This window comes from Oreochromis aureus, linkage group 20, assembly GCF_013358895.1.
Source record: "Oreochromis aureus strain Israel breed Guangdong linkage group 20, ZZ_aureus, whole genome shotgun sequence".
Taxonomy (NCBI): domain Eukaryota; kingdom Metazoa; phylum Chordata; class Actinopteri; order Cichliformes; family Cichlidae; genus Oreochromis; species Oreochromis aureus.
This window is the reverse complement of record NC_052961.1, coordinates 27747564-27770333: the sequence shown is the minus strand read 5'-3', so window position 1 is coordinate 27770333 and position 22770 is coordinate 27747564. Positions and strand designations below refer to the sequence as shown.

General features: G+C 40.2%; 2 protein-coding genes across 7 annotated transcripts in view; both read left to right on the top strand.

The window, feature by feature from the left end:
- Positions 1 to 12676, top strand: part of ttll10 (tubulin tyrosine ligase-like family, member 10) — a 40250-nt gene extending 27574 nt beyond the window's left edge. Inside the window, exons 2-13 of one of the 6 annotated variants that reach the window (XM_039603875.1) lie at positions 3651 to 3981; positions 4201 to 4324; positions 4519 to 4637; positions 4858 to 4978; positions 7256 to 7341; positions 8456 to 8642; positions 9027 to 9198; positions 9930 to 10070; positions 10473 to 10589; positions 10665 to 10758; positions 10990 to 11045; positions 12518 to 12676. In XM_039603875.1, coding sequence (XP_039459809.1) covers positions 3738 to 3981; positions 4201 to 4324; positions 4519 to 4637; positions 4858 to 4978; positions 7256 to 7341; positions 8456 to 8642; positions 9027 to 9198; positions 9930 to 10070; positions 10473 to 10589; positions 10665 to 10758; positions 10990 to 11045; positions 12518 to 12547 — 1491 coding nt within the window. In that variant the 5' untranslated portion in view covers positions 3651 to 3737 and the 3' untranslated portion in view covers positions 12548 to 12676. Of the gene's footprint in view, positions 1 to 2071; positions 2333 to 3650; positions 3982 to 4200; positions 4325 to 4518; positions 4638 to 4857; positions 4979 to 7255; positions 7342 to 8455; positions 8643 to 9026; positions 9199 to 9929; positions 10071 to 10472; positions 10590 to 10664; positions 10759 to 10989; positions 12440 to 12517 lie in introns of those variants that run through there. The other 5 variants (XM_039603873.1, XM_039603872.1, XM_039603874.1 and 2 more) reach the window with 5 other exon arrangements.
- A 263-nt stretch (positions 12677 to 12939) lies between these two features.
- LOC116324478 (rho guanine nucleotide exchange factor 7) lies at positions 12940 to 22756 on the top strand. Its single transcript, XM_039603877.1, has 11 exons — positions 12940 to 12975; positions 14828 to 14933; positions 15533 to 15679; positions 15993 to 16079; positions 17344 to 17431; positions 17523 to 17659; positions 17757 to 17903; positions 19952 to 20038; positions 20491 to 20566; positions 20679 to 20755; positions 22277 to 22756. The coding sequence occupies exons 3-11, from the start codon at positions 15623 to 15625 to the stop codon at positions 22406 to 22408; spliced, it is 888 nt and encodes a 295-aa protein (XP_039459811.1). The 5' UTR covers positions 12940 to 12975; positions 14828 to 14933; positions 15533 to 15622; the 3' UTR covers positions 22409 to 22756.
- The last annotated feature ends 14 nt before the right edge of the window (positions 22757 to 22770 follow it).

Below are 22770 nucleotides of genomic sequence, written 5' to 3'. Positions count from 1 at the left end.
CTAAACCACTTCTTTGCATGAATTGAGGTGAAGGGACCAGAGGCAGCAGCAGCAAAAACATCGGACAGCAGCAGCAACCCAAGCCTCATAGTGCAGGAATATGAGGTGAGGCGCACACTGAGGGCAGTGAACCCCAGGAAGGCCGCCGGACCAGATGGGGTAACTGCAAGGGTCCTAAGAGAGTGTGCAGACCAGCTGGCTGGGGTCTTCACTAAGATCTTCAACACTTCACTGTCCCAGTCCTGCATCCCGCCGTGCCTGAAGTCAGCCACAATTGTCCCGCTGCCAAAGCGTACTAACATTAGCAGCCTCAACGACTACCGACCAGTTGCTCTAACACCTGTTATAATGAAGTGCTTCGAGGAACTGGTCTGACGTCACATCATGTCCTGCCTGCCACCCACACTCGACCCGCTCCAGTTCGCATACAGAGCTAACAGATCAACTGAAGATGCCATTGCTACAACGCTCCACACCACTATCTCTCACCTGGAAGTGGAGGGCCGTTACGCCAGGCTGCTCTTTGTTGACTTTAGCTCTGCTTTCAATACGATACTCCCGGACAGACTAATAGTTAAACTGCTGGAAATCGGACTTCCTTCTACCACCTGCTGCTGGATCAGAGACTTCCTGTCAGATCGTGTACAGAGAGTTAGAGTGGGGCCTCATTTTTCCTCAGCCCTCAGCCTCAACACCGCTCTCCACAAGGCTGTGTACTGAGTCCCCTACTGTACACTCTGTACACACATGACTGTGTTAGTACCCACCCAGACAACGCAGTCATCAAGTTTGCAGATGATACCACCGTGGTGGGGCTCATCTCTGGGGGAGATGAGACGGTGTACAGAGCTGAAGTTCAGAGGCTGTCAGATTGGTGTGTAGATAACAACCTGGACCTCAATACCACCAAGACAAAAGAACTGGTTGTTGACTTCAGAAGGAGGAAGTCTGAGCTGCAGCCTGTCAGCATCAACGGGGAGTATGTGGAAAGGGTCTCCAGTTTCAAGTTTCTGGGTGTGCACATAGACACAGACCTCCAATGGAGCTCTAACACCTCTGCGGTTTTAAAGAAGGCCCAACAGCGTCTCCACTTTCTGAGAATCCTCAGAAAATGGACCTGAAGAAGGAGCTGCTGACCGCCTTCTACCGCTGCTCCATTGAAAGTGTGCTGACATATTGCATCGGTGTGTGGTTCTCCAGCTGCACCACAGCACACAGAAAGGCACTCAGAGGGTCATTAATATGGCCCAAAAATCATCGGACATCCTCTTGCCTCCCTGAAGGACCTGTACAGCACTCGCTGTCTCAAGAGGGCACGCAGCATCCTACGGGACTGTACACACCCAGGACACCGGGTGTTTAAGCTGCTGCCGTCTGGCAGGAGGTTCAGGCTGCTGAGGTCCCGAGCAAATAGACTCAAACCAGCTTTTACAACAGGGCAACAGCCCTAATCAATGCAAATAGCTGACCTGATTGGCTACCTCCCTGCACTTTTTGGGGGGGAGGTATCAACAGTAAAAACAATAACAATAATAATTTTTATATTTATTACAAGGTGCAATAATAACAGTGTGCAATACAATTACACTTATTCTTCTTTCTTTATTACTAAGTTAATATACTGTGTTGTGTTGTTTGTGTTGCGTTGTGATGTGTCGTATCGTGTCGTGTTGTGTTATATGTAGTGTCGACGTAGGACAGTTTTCCAATTTCATTGTACTATTGTACTATGTACGACTGTGCAATGACAAAAAGAGTTATCTTAAAAGATGGACACCGGTGTATCTAAAGCAAACAAGTCCCCTGAAACTTGCTAAGATGTTAATGACACTGAGCCAGTAGAGAACACTATTTTACCTACGAGGTCACCCTGGAAAACTGGCAAATCCATTTTGATTGACACATTGCTCTCATGTTACCATAGGGTCCACACAATAGAGGCTTACGGGCAATAAATATTGAATGAAGCTAAACTTAGAGGTCCGGTTGGTGTGGGATACACAATCTTGACTTGTTAGTTTGTGTTGTAAGATTCAATCTACAAGTAGCAACTGTTGCCAAGGGTCCCATTACCCGAGTAACTGGTGATTGTTTACATTACTAGTTGGTTTTCTTGCTTTCATTGTGCGATACTGTGGCTAACTTTAGACTAAACTGCACACAGACCATGTGATTGCGCCCCTGTCGAGTCTGTCCTTCAGCCTGTGGGTTTAACTGTTTGTCTTGGCCCTGCAGTTGGACTATAAGGTTGAGTGCACTTGGCAGAAGAAGAGTAAGCTGACAAGTCTTTCAGGGAGCCCTGATGTCTGTGTGTGTGAAGCTGTAGTTGCAGGTAGGGCTGTTCGATATAACGATATATATCGGATGACGATATGAAAACGTCTATCGTTTCATTTTACGCTATCATTTGTTTCGTGGTGTCGCAAAATAAACTGTTTACGGCAATATTTTTTCATTATTTTGATAGTCACTGTAGTGGCTATATTAATTTCCTAAACTTCTCTCTTTCTCTTATATTTAATATAACCACACTGCTTGTTTGTATGCGTTGTCATTAGCAACAACGACGGTAAAACCACCGCATGTCTGCTTGTTTATTTTCCACATATACCTTTCACAATAAAGCTCAAGATCCTGTTGAGACTTTTCAAAATAAACTGAATCACGTGAAAGATGCAGAGTATTTACGGATGAGAAGCAAAAAAGAGCCATCAGGTGCTAAAAAATAAACCTTAGACTCAAACGTTAGAACAGGCATTTCCCCGCAGCAGGCTGTGTAATAAATACTCACAAAGAAAACAGCTGCCGTTACAACCTATATCTAAAAATGTATAGTTTCATGCATCAGTTAAAACACTCGACTCCAGGTACGCGACGCCCAGCTGGAAACACTTCACGCTGCCCGAGATTCACAGAATTTACAGAAAATGTTACATTTTTGTGATTTATATCGTTATCGGACGATAGATGTCTTAATATCGGGATATGAGATTTTGGTCATATCGCACAGCCCTAGTTGCAGGTAAACCGTTTTACTCTTGAATAGCTGTAGTAGTTCTGCTCCTGCTTTCCAACATAAATACTTACATACATTTATGTTACTCACACAAAACAACAGTAAAAGGACTAACAGAGCTAATTTCTTATTAAACCACAGCAAAAGGTAAAGCCATACAACTATGTATCACATTTCCACTGCTACTATTTGCATACTAGATCAGCATACCAGCCTGATCACATGCTGTTGGTACAGGAAGCAGGCCACCTAAGTACGCATACTTAATGTTTTTTCTTCCTTCACCATTTTCTAGAAGACCAGTGACATGGTGCTGCAATTTCAGCATAACATAATTAGGCACATTCAACTTCACATGTCATCACATTGTAAGCCTTTGGAAGGAGATCACTTTAAAAGAGCCACACTGACAAATGAAGTTAAATTGGCAATTTGGACTGATGTGTAATTAACATGCATTTTAGGAAGAGGATTTATTAAGAGTCATTCTCTGCCATTATGAACCTGTTTGAAGTATGAACAGTGTGACGCTCATATAATATAATAGTAAAAAATATGCACATACCAAAATACTATGAATGAAGCGTACTCTACAGTACTTCTTTTCCTCTTGTTCCACTCTTTATGTCAACAGGATCACTGTGAATCAAAATAGCTCCTCCCACTTTCTAATTATGGATCAATAATAAATGACCCCAGCGACCTTCGCCAGAGCAAAGACATGTCATCAAAGTGCTCAGTGGATCCCTGCAGCTATGGCCAGGATGCAGCAGAGACCAGACTGGAGAAGAAGCGAGGGCAAGAAAAGGAGGAAACAGAAGTTCCCTGTGGAAACAGCCGGCCTGCAGGAAGTCTGAGGAAGCAGGGACCAGGAAGAGAACAGACACTGCCGCCAGAGACACAGACTTGGAAAGAGGGACAGACATTTTCCCACTCGCCTGTCGACCAGGAGAGCCAAAGTGGAGGTGTGTGTGGAGTAAAGAGGGCGCCTTATTTTAAATTCTGTCCATAGGGTGTTTTTTATTTTAGCACACAAAAATGCAAGTCTGCACATTTTAATCCAATAAAGTAAAAAGACTATCAGTCAAACAGCTTAAATATTCCCCAGAATACAATAGAATTAATTTCTTCTACCTTTCTGTTGTAAAGAAATCAATCGGTAATGTGTTGTGTTTGTGTATCAGGTCCATGTGTAGTGGCACAACCCCTCCAGAGGTCCAAATTAAAGGACTTGTCAGGCAGGCAGATAGAGGAGCCGAGGGGGCCTGGGCCTTTTTACTTTTTTGGAGGAACCAACGGAGCTAAAATGTTAGTATGAATTATTGAATTTCAAAGTAACTGTTGTGCAGAAATGTATGGTGTGATGTTTGAATAAAAAATAGCATGGTCTGTCTTTTGTTTTGGGCCTTTTGTCAGTCTAAAGCTTTTCTAATGTGACCCCTTACTTCTTGTTTGTGGTGTGATTAGAGTCTAAGTGATTTCCTCTGGGACTTTTCCTTCAGAGTGAGCAATTACTGTGAGAGCAGAGGATGGAAGAGGATTTACAACAAGGACAGGGAGGATTTCAATCTCAAGTGGTGCGAGACCAAATCACCAGCCCAGTACTCCAACTTCAGAGAAGGTAGTGGGAATGCAGAGGATATCATCTGGAGCTGGTTTACGACGAGCCTCTGCAAGAAAATACGCAATCTTTGTTGCTTAGCCTAAGAGACAGAAGTAAAAGTAGACATGCTAACTAACTAATATTTCATGGTTTGTTCTTAGTGAAAACAAGTTTTATTGTATTCTGTTTACAGAAGGAAACTAATAATTAAAAAAAAATCCTCATTTTTTGTTCCCAGGCAAGCAGTTGATGTACCAGATTCCCAATAACAAGGTGCTCACCACGAAGATCGGTCTCCTCAGCAGTCTTCAACAGTACGAGCGAGTGAGCAGCAGAGTCAGCCATGGTCAAGCACTTAGGTGAGCTCGACATTTATTTTCCTTTCTTTGTCTTTGTCTCTCTCTCGTATCCAAAATGGTTGTTTCTCTTAAAAGCAGACAGGTATATCTCTGTTACCAAATTTTACAGCTGTGTCAAATCTCCCAGCTTCTATCCGGTGCGATTACTGTGGCTCAATAGAAGCCCTACTCTGTAAATAATGGTTTAAAACCATATCAGCCTGTGAAACTATTTAATAAACATGCCAAATAACCTCATCAGATATCCAGCCTCTCCATTGAATCACAGAAGCTTTGTGTCGCAGGTATATGTTGGATCTGTGGTTAATTATTAATAGTAAATTAGTTTGATTTTACAACCTGATTTTTTTAAGTCATGGTTGGCAAGGAAATACAATAGTTTTAAAAACAGAACCAAAGAGAGCGCCTGTACGCTCATAGAGACATACAGTTAAAGAAAAGCTTCACTTATAGTCACAAACATTAAAAATGTACTTCACTTTCATAATTGGCATATGCTGAATGCGACTCCAGAAATGTGTTTGTGCAAATTTATTGTGCAAACATCTGTGTCAGAGCAGGAAGTATTAGATGTTAGATGTAAACTCTGATACTAACCTCATTTTTATGGTAAATGAGGTCATGTACAGATGGATACTTTATCTTTGGTTACAGAAAAAGAAAAAGGAAAACATGTATGAAAAGGAAAAAAGTCTCCCAACCTTTGCCCCCCAAAACTGGAGCTAAAGTAGGACAAAGCTAACAGTTTCTTAAACATGCAATACATTTTTCATTTTTTTGTTTTTTATTTGACTGCATCTGTAGAGCTATCAGTGTGCATCGTAGAGGCCTCTGCATCAAGCTTAGTTCTGTAAGTTCAATTCAAGTCAATTTTATTTATATTGCAACAAATTACAGCAACAGTCACTTCAAACCACTTTATATTGTAAGGTAAAGAGCCTATAATAATACAGAGAAAACCCCACAACAATCATATGACCCCATATGAGCAAATGCTTCAATGATAGTAGGGAAAACTCTCTTTGACGTGAAGAAACCTCCGGCTGAACCAGGCTCAGGGAGGGGCGGCTATCTGCCGCGACTGGTTGGGTGTGAGGGGAGGAAGACAGGACAAAAGACATGCTGTGGAAGAGTTAATAATAACTAAAGATTAAATACAGAGGTGTATAAACACATAGTGAGTGAAGAAGAAACACTCAGTGCATCATGGGAAGCCTCAGCAGCATAGGCCTGTTGGAGCGTAACCAAGGGAGGGTTCAGGCTCACCTGATCCAGTTCTGACTGTAAAAAGTAAAGTTTTAAGCATAATCTTAAAATTAGAGAAAGGGTCTGCCTCCCAAATCCAAACTGGGAGCTGGTTCCACAGAAGAGGGGTCTGAAAGCTCCCGTTCTACATTTAAATATCCGAGGGACCACAAGTAAGCCTGCAGTCTTAGCACGCAGTTCTCTACTGGACTGATACGGTACTATGAGGTCTTTAAGAGGGGGCCTGATTAATGAATACCTTGTATGTGAGAAGAAGATTTTTAATTTGATTCTGGATTTAACAGGGAGCCAATGAAGAAAAGCCAATATGGGAGAAATATGCCCTCTCTTTCTAGTCACTGTGTGCGCTCTTACTACAGCATTTTGGATCAACTGGAGGCTTGTCAGGAAGTTTTTGAACAGCTTTATTAATAATAGTCTATCCTAAAAGTAATAAATGCATGAATTAGTTTTCAGCATCACTCTGAGATATGATGTTCTTCATTTTAGAGATATCACACAAATGAAAAACTATGAACACTGAGTTATTTTAACCAGCTGTTCAGTTTTTAATGTGAATATGTGAAATTATAGTTAAAAATATTAAGATTAGAGTACTTCAGGTTCTACAAACAGAATTAAAAGTATATAAATGGAATTTTATACTAATGCTGGAAAATGTTATATACTATTATACCAGTATATAGCAGGAAATATGCCATATTTTAGACTATGTGTGTGTTTTTGGTTGTTTTTATTACGAACTTCCTTCAGTACTTCAGAAAAATCAGTTTGCATATATGTAAAGATTTGCCTTAACCAGTTGAAATTATGGTATAACTGGGGTTTGGAATAAATCTGAACATATGCCACAAACGATGGATGAACAGAACATGTTGCTGTGGTACACCAATGATTTTGTACGTTTGTGGCCTGACTTTCTTTTTTGCCTCAAAGCCAGTTTTCCCGCAATCCATGGCACCGACATCCATGTGGGCTTCCTTGTTCGTTATGTTCTGTTGTAATTTACAGGAGGCTGAAAATGGAAGAGTTCATACCCACTACTTTGCGCATGGATGTGAGGGAAGAAAGGGAGGCTTTCTTTGCCCGACAGGAGGGTAACTGACATCTTACCTAACTACAACAACCTTTTACACATTAGCATTTTGATGCAACAATAACAGTACTGGTCGAACTGGAACATCCTTTAGTTTGCAGGTTTAAAATGAGATCAATCAAACTTGAAATGCATGTTGGGTCACGCATCCAACAATGAAAAGAAAGAGAATCGTTTGTCCTGGGTAGCGTTAAGACAACAGTCGCCTTGGTGAGTGTTTAATCAAGAGGCTGTGGACGCTGGAAAATAATGCACTTCACCTCCCATAAGGCCCTGATAAAATCACCAGGGGAACATGCTGTTGCCATAGAGATGAGTCAGCAGAGGGCAGGGCTGAGACACAAACACAAGGAGAGAGGTGCTGCAGGATCTGAATGCCAAAGAAAATACATTTAATATTAAAGATGACATTTTTTATGGTAAGCATTGTGGATGAAATCGATTTTTAACACCCACTGTAGTAATTACAGGCACAAAGCATAATGAGAGTAGTTGTGCACGGGTTTTGACAAACACGATTATCACTAAGTAAACAGCAGAAGAATACAGACAGCTGCTTTAGATCTGTTGGTGATAGATGAATTTGTGGAAAAGAAGAAAAAACAACAGAACCAACTCTAATAGAAGTGCATATAAGAGTTAAAGACAGTCCATGCTGGCATCTCTTTTTAAACAGTGTATTAACTGTTTTTTTAAAATTAGAAATTGAAATTTTGCATCATAATTTTTATTGACAGTTCACAATATGTTCTGAGCTTTTTTACGTCTTTATTTTTATAATGATATGACGTGTAGTGGACTAGAGATCATATTCCACTACAACATATAGAAAAAAAGGAAATACAAGTACCAGACTCACATTTCAGATTTAAACATTTGCTAAAGAGGTGAAAAGTAAATACAACACACTTGGGTGCAATCCAGTTTTCCCACAACTGTGCTTGAGTGTGACTAAAGCACGATTTCACCGAATCGGAATTTACTGGTGAAAATGACAAATGTCTCAATACAGGATTAAGCCTTGAAAGGTTAAAAACAATACAGAAAGGGAAACTGTCAGGTGGAAAGCTCAGTTCCTGTGACACCCCATTAATTAAATTTTGTTATTGTCGCAGGTGTGAGCAACAATGAGAGCCGCATGTGGATCTGTAAGCCTACGGGTTTGAACCAGGGAAGAGGGATCTTCCTTTTGAAGAGCAAGGAGGACATAGCTGCCTTCAGACTGAAGCTGAAGCACATGGAGGACCGCCAGTTCAACAGGAAAATGCGTTACCGCCAGCCTCAGGCTTACATTGTTCAACAGTTGGTGAACACAGGCTGTTAAGATTAATATCACCCACACTTGCAGTTCCCAGAGGAGCAGGCATATTATTCTATTTTTGTAGCTTGAGTGGCTGCTATTCCTGGTTTTTAGGATTGGCACATGATTTTAAAAGCATCAACAGGCTTCAAAAAGCCTTTAGTTTTGGGTCTCTGATTCAGCTGTCATTTTGCAGTGCTTTTCTAAAATAACATGAACAGAAGTAACATTAGTCAGTGATAAAGAACCATAAAACCAATTCTGTTGTACTACAGGTTGTTTAGTCAACCATCTGTCATTCATTTCTTACTGTCAGCTTCTTACTGTCAAAAACAGCCTTTGAACGTGTTTGTGCGATTGAATGCAGACCTACGATTTGTCCTCAGTTACATCAAGAACCCGCTGCTGCTGAAAGGGAAAAAGTTTGACGTGCGCTCCTACCTTCTCATCGCATGCACTGCACCTTACGTGGTCTTTTTCCGTCATGGTTACGTGCGACTGACTTGTGACCTCTATGACCCCACCTCCAAGAACCTTTCTGCCCACCTGACCAACCAGGTAGACCCCTAATCTAGATAGACTCTGTGAGAATATGAAGGGTTAACTGGAAGATCAAAGTCTAAACGGTTTTACAATCATCTGCTTGGAAATCAGACAGCTGTTAAAAAAATGTGGTGAAGTGGGGAAGCAGTTAGAAAGCAGGTCCTTCCAGTGGAGCTTGTAACAAGGCTAAACGTGTCCTGAGACAATGTGCCATCCCCCGTATACGCTAAGAGATGAGTCCTGGATATAGCATAAATGTGTATATAGGAATAGAAACCAAAATGACACTTTACATCATCACTATTTTAACTAGAGCGGTCTGTCTTTGAAATGTTATTTACAAGCATTTCCACAGACAGATCAGATCAAATTCAGATTCACTTTATTGTCTACATTTAGCAAAACACACAAGTCACTGTAATTGAACAATTAAACTAGCAAAGGATTTTAACCTTGGTTTATTTTGTATTTCAGCTTGAATCACACATTAGTTTAGGTTTTACTTTCAGTGGTGAATTTTATGTGCACATCAGATATTAAAGATGCTAAACATGTTTCAGCTGGAAACAGCAGTCTGATGTCAAAACTATTGTTAGAGGGACACTCACGTCTGTCTTTTTTACGCTACACGTCTTCATTATTTCCAGAAAACGTAAAAAGATCAAGTGTTTGTTTTGGCACAAACTTCCTACCTGCCTCTGCTCACGTCTTCATGTGTCTCTGGTCCCCCTGCTGTTCGTTTCCAGTACATGCAGAAGAAGAACCCTCTTTACAGCCAACTGAAGGAAGACACTGTGTGGTCCATGGAGAGCTTCAACGCCTACGTCAACGACAGGTTTCAGGTTGCAAAGGATCTGCCCAGGGACTGGGTGCTGGGCGCCTTTGCAGTGAGTGCAGTGTTGTAGCTCTCAGGGACCAATTACAATTATAATGATGGTTACTGGCACATGCAGCTAATTGAGATCGTGGTAAAGTTTGGATGCATCATCTCATCACTAAAATGAGATATCACACATGATGTTTTTTTTTCACAGTGCCCTGCAGATTACAGGGTTCATTTTTGGCGTTGTGTCTCACACACACACACACACACACACACACACACACACACACACACACACACACACACACACACACACACATTTCTTTAACTTTAATGAGATTTGAGCTATATGCAGTAGTGAGGAACCTTTTTAATTAGTTGAAGTGAAACAAACCGGCCGTTAATACAGAATTCGTAAAATCATTCTGATGCCTAATGAACAACTTTCTTTCTCCCTGATATTCAGAAGCGCATGCAGCAGATCATGAGCCAGTGCTTCTTAGCAGTAAAGTCCAAGTTAGACTGCCGCCTGGGGTTCTTTGACTTGATCGGCTGTGACTTCTTGGTAGATGAAGACTTCAAAGTGGGTAGAACATTTCTGGTAATGTGAATGCAAACAGTGTTTAGCATGTGCATTGAGTGTGTGCATTCCTGATAGGTGTGGCTGCTGGAGATGAACTGCAATCCAGCTCTCCATACGAACTGTGAGGTGCTAAAGGAGGTGATACCCAGCGTGGTTGTGGAGACACTAGGTGAGTTCTGGAAAAACAAACAGCATGTTTCGCAGGCCCTAAACTCAAATTCAGCATATGTTTGTATTAATACCACTCCACCAAAGATGTTCTCACATTTTGTTTAGTGTTTAACTGGCATAGTCACAGTTCCCTTTATTGCACATGTTTGCTAAACAGGCTGATGTGTTGTAACACCCAAAAGTGTTTTTCTATCTATAAGTCTGTCTGGTGTTTTATGCTCCTCTCTAGATTTGACTCTGGAGATCTTCAAGAAGATTCATGGCAGGCAGAAAATCTTTCCTTTGGTCAGTCAGAGGGAGTTTGTGCTTCTCTATAGTGGTTTTTCCACTACAGAGAAGTCTAGCATTGAATTCCAGAAAAACACCAAAGATGTACAGAAAACTGAACCCAGAAGGTTTATGTGTGGAACAGAGGGCAAAAGTGTTCCCTCGGCATCCCCTGATAATTCTGCAAATGATTCAGCACTTCCAAAACGAAGGAGTAGGTCAGAGTGGCCACTGTCCCACTAGCACTTCACAAAATCATCATGAGTCAGGGGCATTCACATTATACAGCTAAACTCAAGCTAACCAAAAGTACTTTGAATCATCATTTAAAGGCTGGAAATGACCATCACATCCCCTTCATCACTAGCTCTGAGTGAGTGAAGCTCTACCTGTCTATGGGTCTCCTGGGACACCGTACCTTACATGTAGTATTGAACATGTGGAACAATTTAGGATACGAAGAGTTTAGTGTAGAAAAGAAAAGAGGAACTGTGACAGTATGCAGACAGCTGCGGTAAAAAAAGCCTTTGGTGCTTTTTAAAGATTTTAAGAGAAATACTCTGGAAAATGCGTCAATAAAGAATGTATTCATCATCAACAATATCTTCTGGCTTCTTTTTTTGTCCTTATTGGTAAGGAAGGTGTGGCAAAGAGAACCCATTTCTTTGTTAGTGCATGCATACAACATTCATTCTCAAATCAAAGGGTCAGGTAGAAAATGCATCAGTGAGTCATCTGACATGAAGTTGCATCAGCAGAGCAGCTTCTGATCTGTGGAAAGTCACTCAGACGTGATTGTGTGCAAACCCTCCCACCACCTTACTGCAACTCTAACCAGGAAGATCAACGCAAGGCTCCACTCTGCAGTTGTTGTAGCTTGTTTTGACTGCAGCCCTTTACCTCTCTGTGTCATAACTCATAATTATCTCTCTTGGCTACTCAGAGTCAAGTTCAGCGCATGTAAACTAGACAGGCATGGCCCCATCTTTCCCAATAAGATAACTGCTTCATCCACACGTTTCACAACAAGGAGGGAGCTTGTCTTATCAACTTCAGGAGGTATGATAGTTTTTGACCTTCAACTGGTCGGCTCGTCTTTTTGTGACAAAACAGTTTTTATTTATCATGCTGATACATCAGCAGGTTCCCAGCGTAAGTTCAGAGTGTAAAATAGGAAGCTGCTCAGTCATCTGCCGACGGCCAACTGACAGGAAGGAAGGAACAACTACTACGCTTCGATTCAACAAAAACCTGCCACTTTTGTCTTCAATTCCTCTTCAAAAGCTTTTTGTTTTCGGGGCTCTGTGGAAATACACACTGCATGCTGGCAAAAAGGGGGAACTAGAGCTTAGTAGCACCCCGCCTCCTCATCCCCTGCTCCTGTGCACAATATCCTCTTCTAAACACCCCCCCACACACACACATTTTTTTTGCTATCTCTTTGGTTTTAATGAGGCACGCACAAACTGTTTGGATGATTGTCTAGACAGATGGTGCTCAGTGTGTGGAACAGAAGCTGAGACGAGGTAAAGAGGGACAGACTCCTTCTCCGTCATGGGATGCTGCAGTGTGACCCAGAGGCATACTGGAGTGGACGAGGTGGGCCCTGATGAGATTGAGCTCCTGGAACTCTCTGGAGACAATTTAGGGTAAGACGCAAATGCAAGATTAGTGTTTGAAGCTAGGAGCTGTTCAAAAATAAAACACACAATTTTATTTCACTGTAGTTTGATCCTGCAACAAAAGTTTACAATATAAATTAACAGTTAACAGAACAGCAACGTGTGAATTTCACTCAGTATTCTTTTGAGTATATCTTTAAAGTCACTTTAAATGTGGTTTTTCTGTGTTTTGGAGGAAGCGGTGGCAGGCTGTAAAGTGAAAAGAGAGCTGCTTCTCTTTCAACCCCTGCGGTTTTCTGTGGCATTTCATTCTTGACATTTTTAAGGTGATAATGTAAAACACAAGTATAATCCTTTTCAGCACTGCAGCATATTCAGTGTTATCATGTAGAGGATATACCACACACACTACATGCTTGGCTTTAACTTGGCAGTAACAGGATGTGTTGTCACACAGAACACTTTAAACTTTAAAACTGGTTTTAAACCCAACAAGAAAAAGAAAACAAAAACTGCAGAACAACCAATGACACGCGTTCGATTTCTGCCCATCAGCACCTCATGGAGACACAAGACAGGAGAGCTAATTGGCTCCTATTTACTCAACATGAACTTGGGTGCTCAGTGATGCTGCACTGATGTGATTAGCAGATTACTGTAAGACAATGGTTGAAGCATGGAGGGGTTTAATACAGAGTAAGGGCGGGACAAATCCCCTCTCATTCAAAGGCTGGGGGATTAGCAGACGCTAATCACCGCAGGAGCTTCTGCTCCTTATGTGTGGCTCTTTAATTATAACTGCTTATCAGGCAAGCCACTTATGTTTGTATTTCATAACACACACAAAAGTGTGTGTTTCAAAGATGTCTTAGAATGTGCGCTTGCTAGCTACTGACTGGCTTAGTCTACTGATGCTGACCTTGTTTGTATACAAGAAAATAATGCAATTTCAGGAGAACCTGCTTAACTAGTGCCACCACTAGTATGATAAGAGTATGATAATAACAAAAAATTCTATAACATTTAATCACCAGATGAGTTAGATCAGTAAATATCTAACAGTAATAACAGTTTAATATATAAACTGACTTTATGTCCCCAGCCATGATCGTTTTTTGTGTTGTTTCAGAGTTCCACACAAACACTCAGTAATTATATTACACAATCATAATATCAAATGTGAAGTTGAACTATGTGTGAAGTCATTGTCATGTTCAAGAACCCAGTTGGAGATTATTTAAACTTTGTGTTATGGCACGTCATCCTGCCGGAAACAGCCTTTAGAAGGTGTCTATACTGTGGCCATACCAGGTCAGCAATATGTGGTTATATGTTATATGTGGTTATACCACCTGCCTCAGTCATTTGATATCTTTCTCAGAAAATGAGTTTTGATTGATTGACGGTTTTGAAGCATATTTGGTCATATAAACAAAATAGAATGAAATAGAGCAAATATACATGAAGAAAAATAAAGTCCTCAAGTGCTCAAAAAGAAGTGGGAGGAACCAACACTTATGAACTCCCACCCTAACACATATTTATAGCTCAGTCATATAGTTGTGCAGCTAGTTCCTGGGTAGGTTTAATACCTTATATAACAACATTATATAAAACATATAAAAATATCTATATTGAAAACACCTCTTGTAGCTTAATGCTCCCCCTCAATCAATGTATAAAACATATATTTATACATTGATTTAAATTTCTGGCAATGTGGACAATGCTTGTGCTTAGCCATTTTACAATGTAACACCACACACAAAGGCTTTCCCTTGTATTTGTCACATTGTATTTCTTTTTTAAGTTCTTAAAAATTCTTGTATAGTTCAATTACAAGGACCTATTATTATTTTCCTACAAGTACAAGTAGTCAGCCTGCTCTAAGAGAAAGGATAACCCTCTTATGGTCATCACAGGCACAAAAGTTCAATTGTTTCATGGCCCAGTATTAGATAAATTAGAATTATTTTAAAATGTGAATGACTCTGGAGATCCAAAATTTAACTTACTTCTCAAACAATAATATGAAATCATATCTACTTCCTTTCAGCTCTGCATGACTATACTCAAAAATCGCCCATTTTTGCATGCATGCTAATTGTCAGTACAGTTATAACTAATGCATTAAAGTGTTTGTACCTTCAGTGAGCAAGAGTGCGTGTGTGTTTTCAGTGTGTGGAGCCTGGGAGAAACCAGACTTCAGCTGTCTGTGAGGAACAGCAGAGACGAGCAGCCCCCGCCACCACGCAGACCTTCAATACCACACCTGGAACAAGAGGTTGCTATGTGTGTGTGTGCTGTGTACTTGACAAATAAACATCTTGACACTTTGATCGTGCACTTTTCAAGGTCAGAGCATGCTGTGTGGTTGAGTCTGAATTAACACTTGTAGTGCTCAGCTGGGGTGAGACGAGACCTCGTGCACTGTAGGAATTTCCAATGCAACAGTGTCAAATTCTGCATTCCCCTTTGGTGTGATTCAAACTTTACAGGAAATATACAAGGGAGGAAACATCGCTAGACGCAGCTTTGTTCTCAGACTTCAACTCTTACACTTTACCTCTGTATTTGTTCCCTAAAGACAGACACAAAGTTGACAGTGATTCAAGCCTTGCAACCGTGAAATACATTCAGGTTTGCTGTGTAATGCATGACTCTGTGGAACATGTGGCCATGTGTTAATACTGACTATAAATAAATACAGTGATACGAGACAGTGGGAAGGGGGAAATGGCCACCCACTAGAAAAACTTTTTTTTTTTAAAAATTCTCTCTATTCAAGAGAAAATCCTGCAGCTTTCAACATTGCTGTCAAAGACAGACAAAAATAAGACACATGAACTGAGCCACAGAGCTGATATATTTTTGTGTCTCTAGGTGGTGCTGTGGGGAAAGAGCAGAGATGAGCTCCACCAAAGGATATACTCTCAACAGCCAATCAGGGGCTGGGAGGGCCAAGCTGCCCACATGTATGGAGAGATCATCCACTCCTCACTGGTGTCTCTCTACATCAGCCACACACAGGTAATGTGGTAACACACAAAAGGAGTGAGAAAGTTCATGTGTGAGACAGTCCTTGGATTTAGACGAGGCTCTGAAATGAGCAACAAAAGAAAAGGTTTTTTAATTGCTGCAAAAAGAAAAATCACATTTAAATTAGTTAATTTAGTTATTTATTAATATCATAAACAAGTCACTTAGCAGGGATCCATACCCATCGTTTGGCCCTATCCTGTAAAGTCATTTTAACTTTTAGGAGCAGACCCACGCATGTGTTTATGTGACCATTTTAAAAAAGTATGAAAATGATTGAATCCTGTGAATTGTGCCTCTGCAGGAAACCCGAGAACACTTCCTGGTTTTGTTCTCTTTCCACCTACTCATCCTTTCTCTGGACCACTCTCGACAAGACTTTGTTTATGAGGTATTCTTTATACTTTTTAAGACATGTGGTTAGAAATGCTATGTTAACAGACAATCGCTGGAAAACTGAAGTAAACATATTCTTTCACAGAAGTGAAAACCTTTATTGGATTAGTGTAAAACTAAAAGTGGGTAGTAATAATAAAGCTGCGGGTTGTTGGAAATTAAATCATGGGCTGTCATTTGTGCCCAGCAGAAAACAGCTACAACACAGTGATTGATTCTAACTGATTCTATGAGGACCCCAAACCAAACTGGTCGACAAAAACAACAAATGTTTTAAACATGATATCGGCTTTAGAATAGAATAGAATAGAATAGAATTCAACTTTATTGTCATTGCACATGTCACAGGTACAGGGCAACGAAATGCAGTTTGCATCCATCCAGAAAGTGCGGATATATTACAATATATATTAGCAATAATAGAGATGTGTAACATCATATTACAGAAATGGGTCTATTATGGTATGTTATAATGTACACAGTGTGAAGTATGTTATGAATATTCTATAACTATAAGTGTGATCATACATCACATGTATGTGTATTTAAATTCTAGTGGGGGTTGTTCATTATGAGGGGGTCGTTGACCCAGTACTAGCCTTTTACATCATCAGAAGACCCAAATGTGAAAAAAGGTATGGGACATTACCACAGCTGAAGCCACTGTGAAACCTTACCCCTGCCCAGACTATTGAGGTCACCTAATGGAAGGCTCTTTAGATCCTTGTGTTGTACATGCATGTGCCTTTTTTCACACATTGGCTTTATTAATAATGATAAATTAATTCATTAACTTAATTAAACTGTCTCTTGTGATCAGAAAACTGAATACTGTAACTTTAGACCCTAGTCAGAATACCCTGCATCAAGCTGCATTCAGACGAGTTAGAATTTTACTTCCAAGTTGCAAAAGGTGAAAACAGAATGATTTGAGTTTTTATTTCCAGCTATGGGTCAAGCTCCAAATATACTGTCAAACTTCTATAATGTAGCTATTCAGATCTACTGTGCCCGCCACCTGCCCACACACCTTTCACTTCTTTTTGATGAAAATATCCAAACTTTCTAGGGTGAACATGAGAATTATGTTTCAAAAGTGTAGAAACACACTAAATCTGCAGGAAATTTTAGGGATCAATGTCCTTAATATGTAAATGTTGGGTTTTGTTGTCGGACAATTTCTGCACTGTAATCTTAATACAGGAATCTAATCGCCAATGTTATTCATTTCTTTGAGTTTGTCTTCTTTTATCTTGCAGGGCATTCTTCCCCTTTCTGGACTTTCCTTCCAAGTCGTCTCTCTGGACTTGGACGCGTCACATTCGCCACACATGTTTGAAATCAGCAGTGAGTCAGTGGAAATTACCAAGTTCCACTAAGACGTGCAATGCAGTGTGAAAAACTAAGCATGATTTATGCTGTTCCCTCTTCTATCCAGGTCCAGTGATGGACTCCAAGGTGTTCACATGTGCCAGTGCGGCAGACCTACAGAAATGGATGCAGCACGCAGAAGACAGGAGATACAAGGCCATGATGCAGCCCATGAGTCCCTCCCACTGCGCTCTCTCCTATCTAGTACTGACTAACTGTTGCACTGCATCTGGTTACAACTGTACCAAAGTATTGTAGTTACATGTCAGTAAAATACACTCTGCACATCTTTCTCTTCTAGTTACCGTGTGATGAGAACTGGAAAAGAGAAGAACTGAAAAAATACTTACTACAAGCTCCAATATGGCAATGGGAGGGCTCGCCCATACAGCACATGGGTCAGCCGAGCTACGTATCTATTGTCCACATCATCAACACACAGAGACAGGTAGTAAATACTCTCCAACGTCCTCTGAAAGTTTTCTTTAACATATTTTTAAAACATTTTTTGTGTGTTGACATATTAAACTAAAGATGATCAACTGCTTGGCAGGCACAAAAATCACCAAAATTAGACATGAGGGCAATTTCCATTTAGATCATTAAATAGAAACTTGACTTCTTTTTTAATCCTAATAAAAATGAGCTTGTTTCATTAGAATTATAAAACAGTCTTTGGGGAAATGATGACGCCATCATAGGGAACCTAAAAGATTTGCTTGCAAATTAATAATAAGACTGTTCTGAGTTCCCATTCAAAGTAAAAAAGGATTGGGTAACTATGACATTAACATTGTGCAACTAACTTATGACAAACCACAACTGCAAAGTCTTGTTGAAATCATGTTAATTGCATTCATATACTGTATGAATTCAATGAACATGATGTATACATGCTGTCTTTCAGCATGGAAAGACATTTGCTTCTGACTTCTTAAAGGCCTCAGAAAAGTGTAAAGAGCCCTATTTTCAGTACTTTTTCCTTCTACATTTACCACATGATGCAAGTTGAACCGCAATTGACAAGAGCACGTATTTCCCCTCAGCTCCTAAAAAAAGGATATGCAACCTTGTTCTCTATCACCATGTAGCAGTTTTCAATCTTTTCAGCTATGAGTTCTCATAAATATACATTGATAAGTGTGTAATTAAATCTTCCAACAACTTAATGCAATCTCATAAACTTAGAATTAATCCAATTAAAAATACAGTCCCCCCACCATCTTGAATACAGTTGTTGGGATAGACATCGCTATTCCGCATAACTGCGTTTTATGTATGACTAGAGACCAGCCACCTGCGTAGTACATGTTAAAACTCGTAGGCATGCGCATGCAGACTCAACATATGACAGATCATAGCTGTGTTTTATCATAAAGAATGAAACTGGCGTCTGGATAAAACGTCATTCTCTACATCATCAAATCAAGCATCATCTCTTGAACTAAAATATGGGCGTTTTAACACACAAAAACTTAAATATGCTTATTTATTAATGATATTTTCTCAATTATTTATTTTCAGCAGATTAGACATGCGACCCCTTCCCGCCAGACAGCTGACAACGGGCTGGCTAAACAATAACAACAACAGCTGGTTATAAGCTAACATTATGTCAGCTAATGTTAGGGTGGAGTGTTCTAAAAACAAACAAAATGAAAAAAATACATTTTCTTCAGATAAACAGTTTGATATACAATCTCATTCACATCATATGAGAGTTTATTCACAAGTGTCCAAGTCTAATGTTAGATCTACTTCAAAGAAAGTATCTCGAAAGCCAGCTAACAGCAGATAACAGAGGCTAACAGCTGCTAACAGCAGCATAAACAGTAGGTAGCAGAGACTAACACCAGCTAACAGCAACAAACATAGATTAATCCCAGATAACAGAGACTAACAGCCACTAACAGTGGCCAACAGCAGCATAAACAGCGGGTAACAGAGACTAACACCAAATAACAGAGGCTAACAGCTGCTAACAGCTGCTAACAGCAGCATAAACAGTAGGTAGCAGAGGCTAACACCACCTAACAGCAACTAACATAGATTAATCCCAGATAACAGAGACTAACAGCCACTAACAGTGGCTATCAGCAGCATAAACAGCGGGTAACAGAGACTGACCCCAGATAACAGAGGCTTACAGCAGCAAAAACAGCTGCACTTACTGACAGAGAAGTTCAGGATATCTTCAACAAGTCACCTCTCTGTCCCTGCCATGGGTCAGAAGTGAGATTCAGATTAATGTTGCACGTTCTTTGTTCAGATTATCTAAAGTGAACATGGGCAAAAATTTCCATAAAGCTGCTCAGTGCACAAAAACTCTTTTCAGTCATCTCCAGGTTAGGTGACGTTGCCCTTTTAACTACAATAGAGGATAAAAATCCTAGAAATAATTAATGTGATAATTTTTTAAAATGCAAATATAACACGGTACAATGGGAAATGTGAGTATGCTACAGTAACCAAGACATGCTGGCTTTGTTCTTTTAGGGTATCCAAGAAAGACTGATGGTTCTCTTCCCTCAAGACATCGTGCTTCTATCTGTTGACAACAACCGCCTGACTATAAGATATGAGGTACTGCAAAATTACTCTATGGGAAAAATCCATAATAACACCTTTTCTGCTGCTGTGACAGCAAAACTTCCCAGTGTCCCAGTAATTATGGCACGTTGCTTGTTATTTTGGTACGCAACATGGTAGTTCAAACTTTCTACCTTCATCATTCAGGATCTTTCTAGTAGAAAATTATTTCCAAAATGATGAATGTAAAACTAACTAACTATTCTTTTTGTCATTTTCGCTCATATTTATATATACACTGTTAGAGAAGTGGATGCTCAGGCTTCAGACTGCGCTACATGTTTAGTTTCTGGCTGGGCTTTTAGACTTTCGACTGTGTATGATGTGAGAGGAGATGTTGTTAATAAGGTTATCTGTCTTTAAGCACAGAAGCTCAGCTCACCTGTTGTTAAAACCTTTAAAGCAGCATCTAGAAAACAGCTTGGCTTTTCTGTCATCTCTAACAGGGCAGGTTACCCCGACAAAGCGTCAAAGCAGTTGAGAGGTCAGCCTTGCCTGGACGGCTGGAGTTTGAACTGATAGGTACACTCTACACACGTGGTATCTTTGTATTTTTAGCTAAATGCAGCGTTTAGAAGGGCAAAAATAAATATGTGATTCATTTCACATAATCACTGTTTTTGTTTGGATTTAGGTGAACTGGTGGAGCCGCTGCAGGTCTCTTGTACCTGCATGGAGGATTATCAGAACTGGATTTTTCAGTTACAACAGGTTAGACATGATTATATGATTATACATGTTTAATGAACCATAAAAGAATAATGTATGGGCTGTAACAGTGAAAGAGGCGAAACAGGTCAGGAGAGCTGAGGGAGTCACAGGGAAGGTGATCATTTGCAGCCAGTTTGTGTAGGTTTAATTTTAAACATTAACATGTGCTTTTTATTTAAATGAGTGAAAAATAAATTAATTTAAAAAACAGCCATGTAACACTTTATCAGCCAGCAAGAGGAAATGTTTCTATACTCATTCACTGGACACTTTGCTAGTTCTTCATGGCATAAATTCAACAGGGTGATGGAAACATTCCTCAGAGATTTTGTTCCATGTTAACATTATAGCATCACACATTTGCACAACTGTGGACAATAGAAGGCAAAAACTTTGTGAAATGTAGCCTCGTTTTTCTTTTCTTAGTCGACACGAGTGGCACCTGTTGCGGTCTTCTGCTGCTGCTTTCAGAGATGGTCTTAATAACAATAATAATAATAATAATAACAATGGATTGCATTTATATAGCGCTTTTCTAGACACTCAAAGCGCTTTACAATTCCACTATTTATTCACTCACTGGTGGAGGCAAACCAGGCTGCCATATTGCATGAGGCTGAAGTGAGGCTGCCATATCGCACCATTGGCCCCTCTGGCCAACACCAGTAGGCGGTAGGGTGAAGTGTCTTGCCCAAGGACACAATGACCAGGACAGAGAGAGCTAGGGATCGAACTGGCAACCTTCCGGTTACAAGATGAGCTTCCCAACCCCCTGAACCACTGTCGCCCCCGCCCCCGTCGTCTTCTGCATACATTGGTTGTAATTAGTGGTTATTTCCATCCTTGAAGCAGTCTGGCCAGTCTGCCCTGGCCTTTGGCATCAAAGACATTCTCTATAATCCCTAGAGATGGTTATGATGGGGAATCCAGTTTAAATCACCTTTATTTCCCATTCTGATGTTTAGTCAAGTCATCTTGAACATGTCCACATGCCTAAATGAGATTTGCTGATTAGATATTTGTGTTAACAAGCAGTTGAACATGTATATCTAATGAAGCGACCAACAAAGAGGTTTTTTTTGGCCTAAATGGTTTGCCAAGAGCACGAACACATAACCATTCAAGAAAATTGTGGCATTAAACACTACGTTTCCTTAGCAGTTGTAAAGTAGCTGCATAATAAAATATTTTCTAGAAGAAAACTTTCTATGAATACCACTGACCGATCACATTTCTGCATAGTTTAGGCTTATGTGTGGTAGCCACTTGTTTTAGTTTGGTATGAAAATCAACTTGTATAAACTTGTTTGAGATTAAAAGCACATTCATGCAGCTATATTCAGCAACTCTGAAAGCAGAAGATATAAAAAATGTTTATTTGGACACTCCTTAAGCATAGGCTTTTTAAAGTCCGTTGTTTTTCTAGATTCAAGAAAAACTGCTTGTCATGCAGAACATGACGTCTGGTGCTTTAACCGTGCGGCATATTTGCGTAAACAAGATTTTCTTTTTAATTTGCAGCCAGACAGAAGCAACCACGTTACTTTGAGTCAACCACCACCTCCACTAATGCCAAAGCTGCAGAGGAACAGGAAGGAGTCCCAGGAACCAATGCTAGCAGCCGACCCATATCACATCAATGGACGTGGCTGACTCCTCAGACGGGAGGAAGAGCCTCAAACGTCACTGTAATCGTAAATTTGAAACATGTAGATAATTTGTACATATGTCTGATATGTGCCACAACATGGAGGCAGAGCAGCGAATACTTCTTGTTCTAATTTTTGATATGTTTGGTTGATTTTGTCACTGTGAACGGACAGAACACAGCACTTAAAGCCGTTTTTCATGTTGGAGCGTAAACTAGTCCTTGACCCAGTTTAAGAGCAGATCAGAGCTGAGGAAATCTTAGATTTAGAAACTGCAGAGTTTCAAAAATAGCTTAAAAATAGGGGTGAATAAACTGTAAATACCTGTATGTAGCGTTGTTTTACCTTTTCAAATTAAACTATTTA

Bases quoted from the DNA above. Each gene is read 5' to 3' on its own strand.
- LOC116324478 (XM_039603877.1), top strand. From the start codon at position 15,623: ATGTATGGAGAGATCATCCACTCCTCACTGGTGTCTCTCTACATCAGC. The intron at 16,080-17,343 runs GTATTCTTTATA...TTTATCTTGCAG, and splicing joins GACAAGACTTTGTTTATGAG to GGCATTCTTCCCCTTTCTGG. The intron at 20,567-20,678 runs GTACACTCTACA...GTTTGGATTTAG, and splicing joins GCTGGAGTTTGAACTGATAG to GTGAACTGGTGGAGCCGCTG.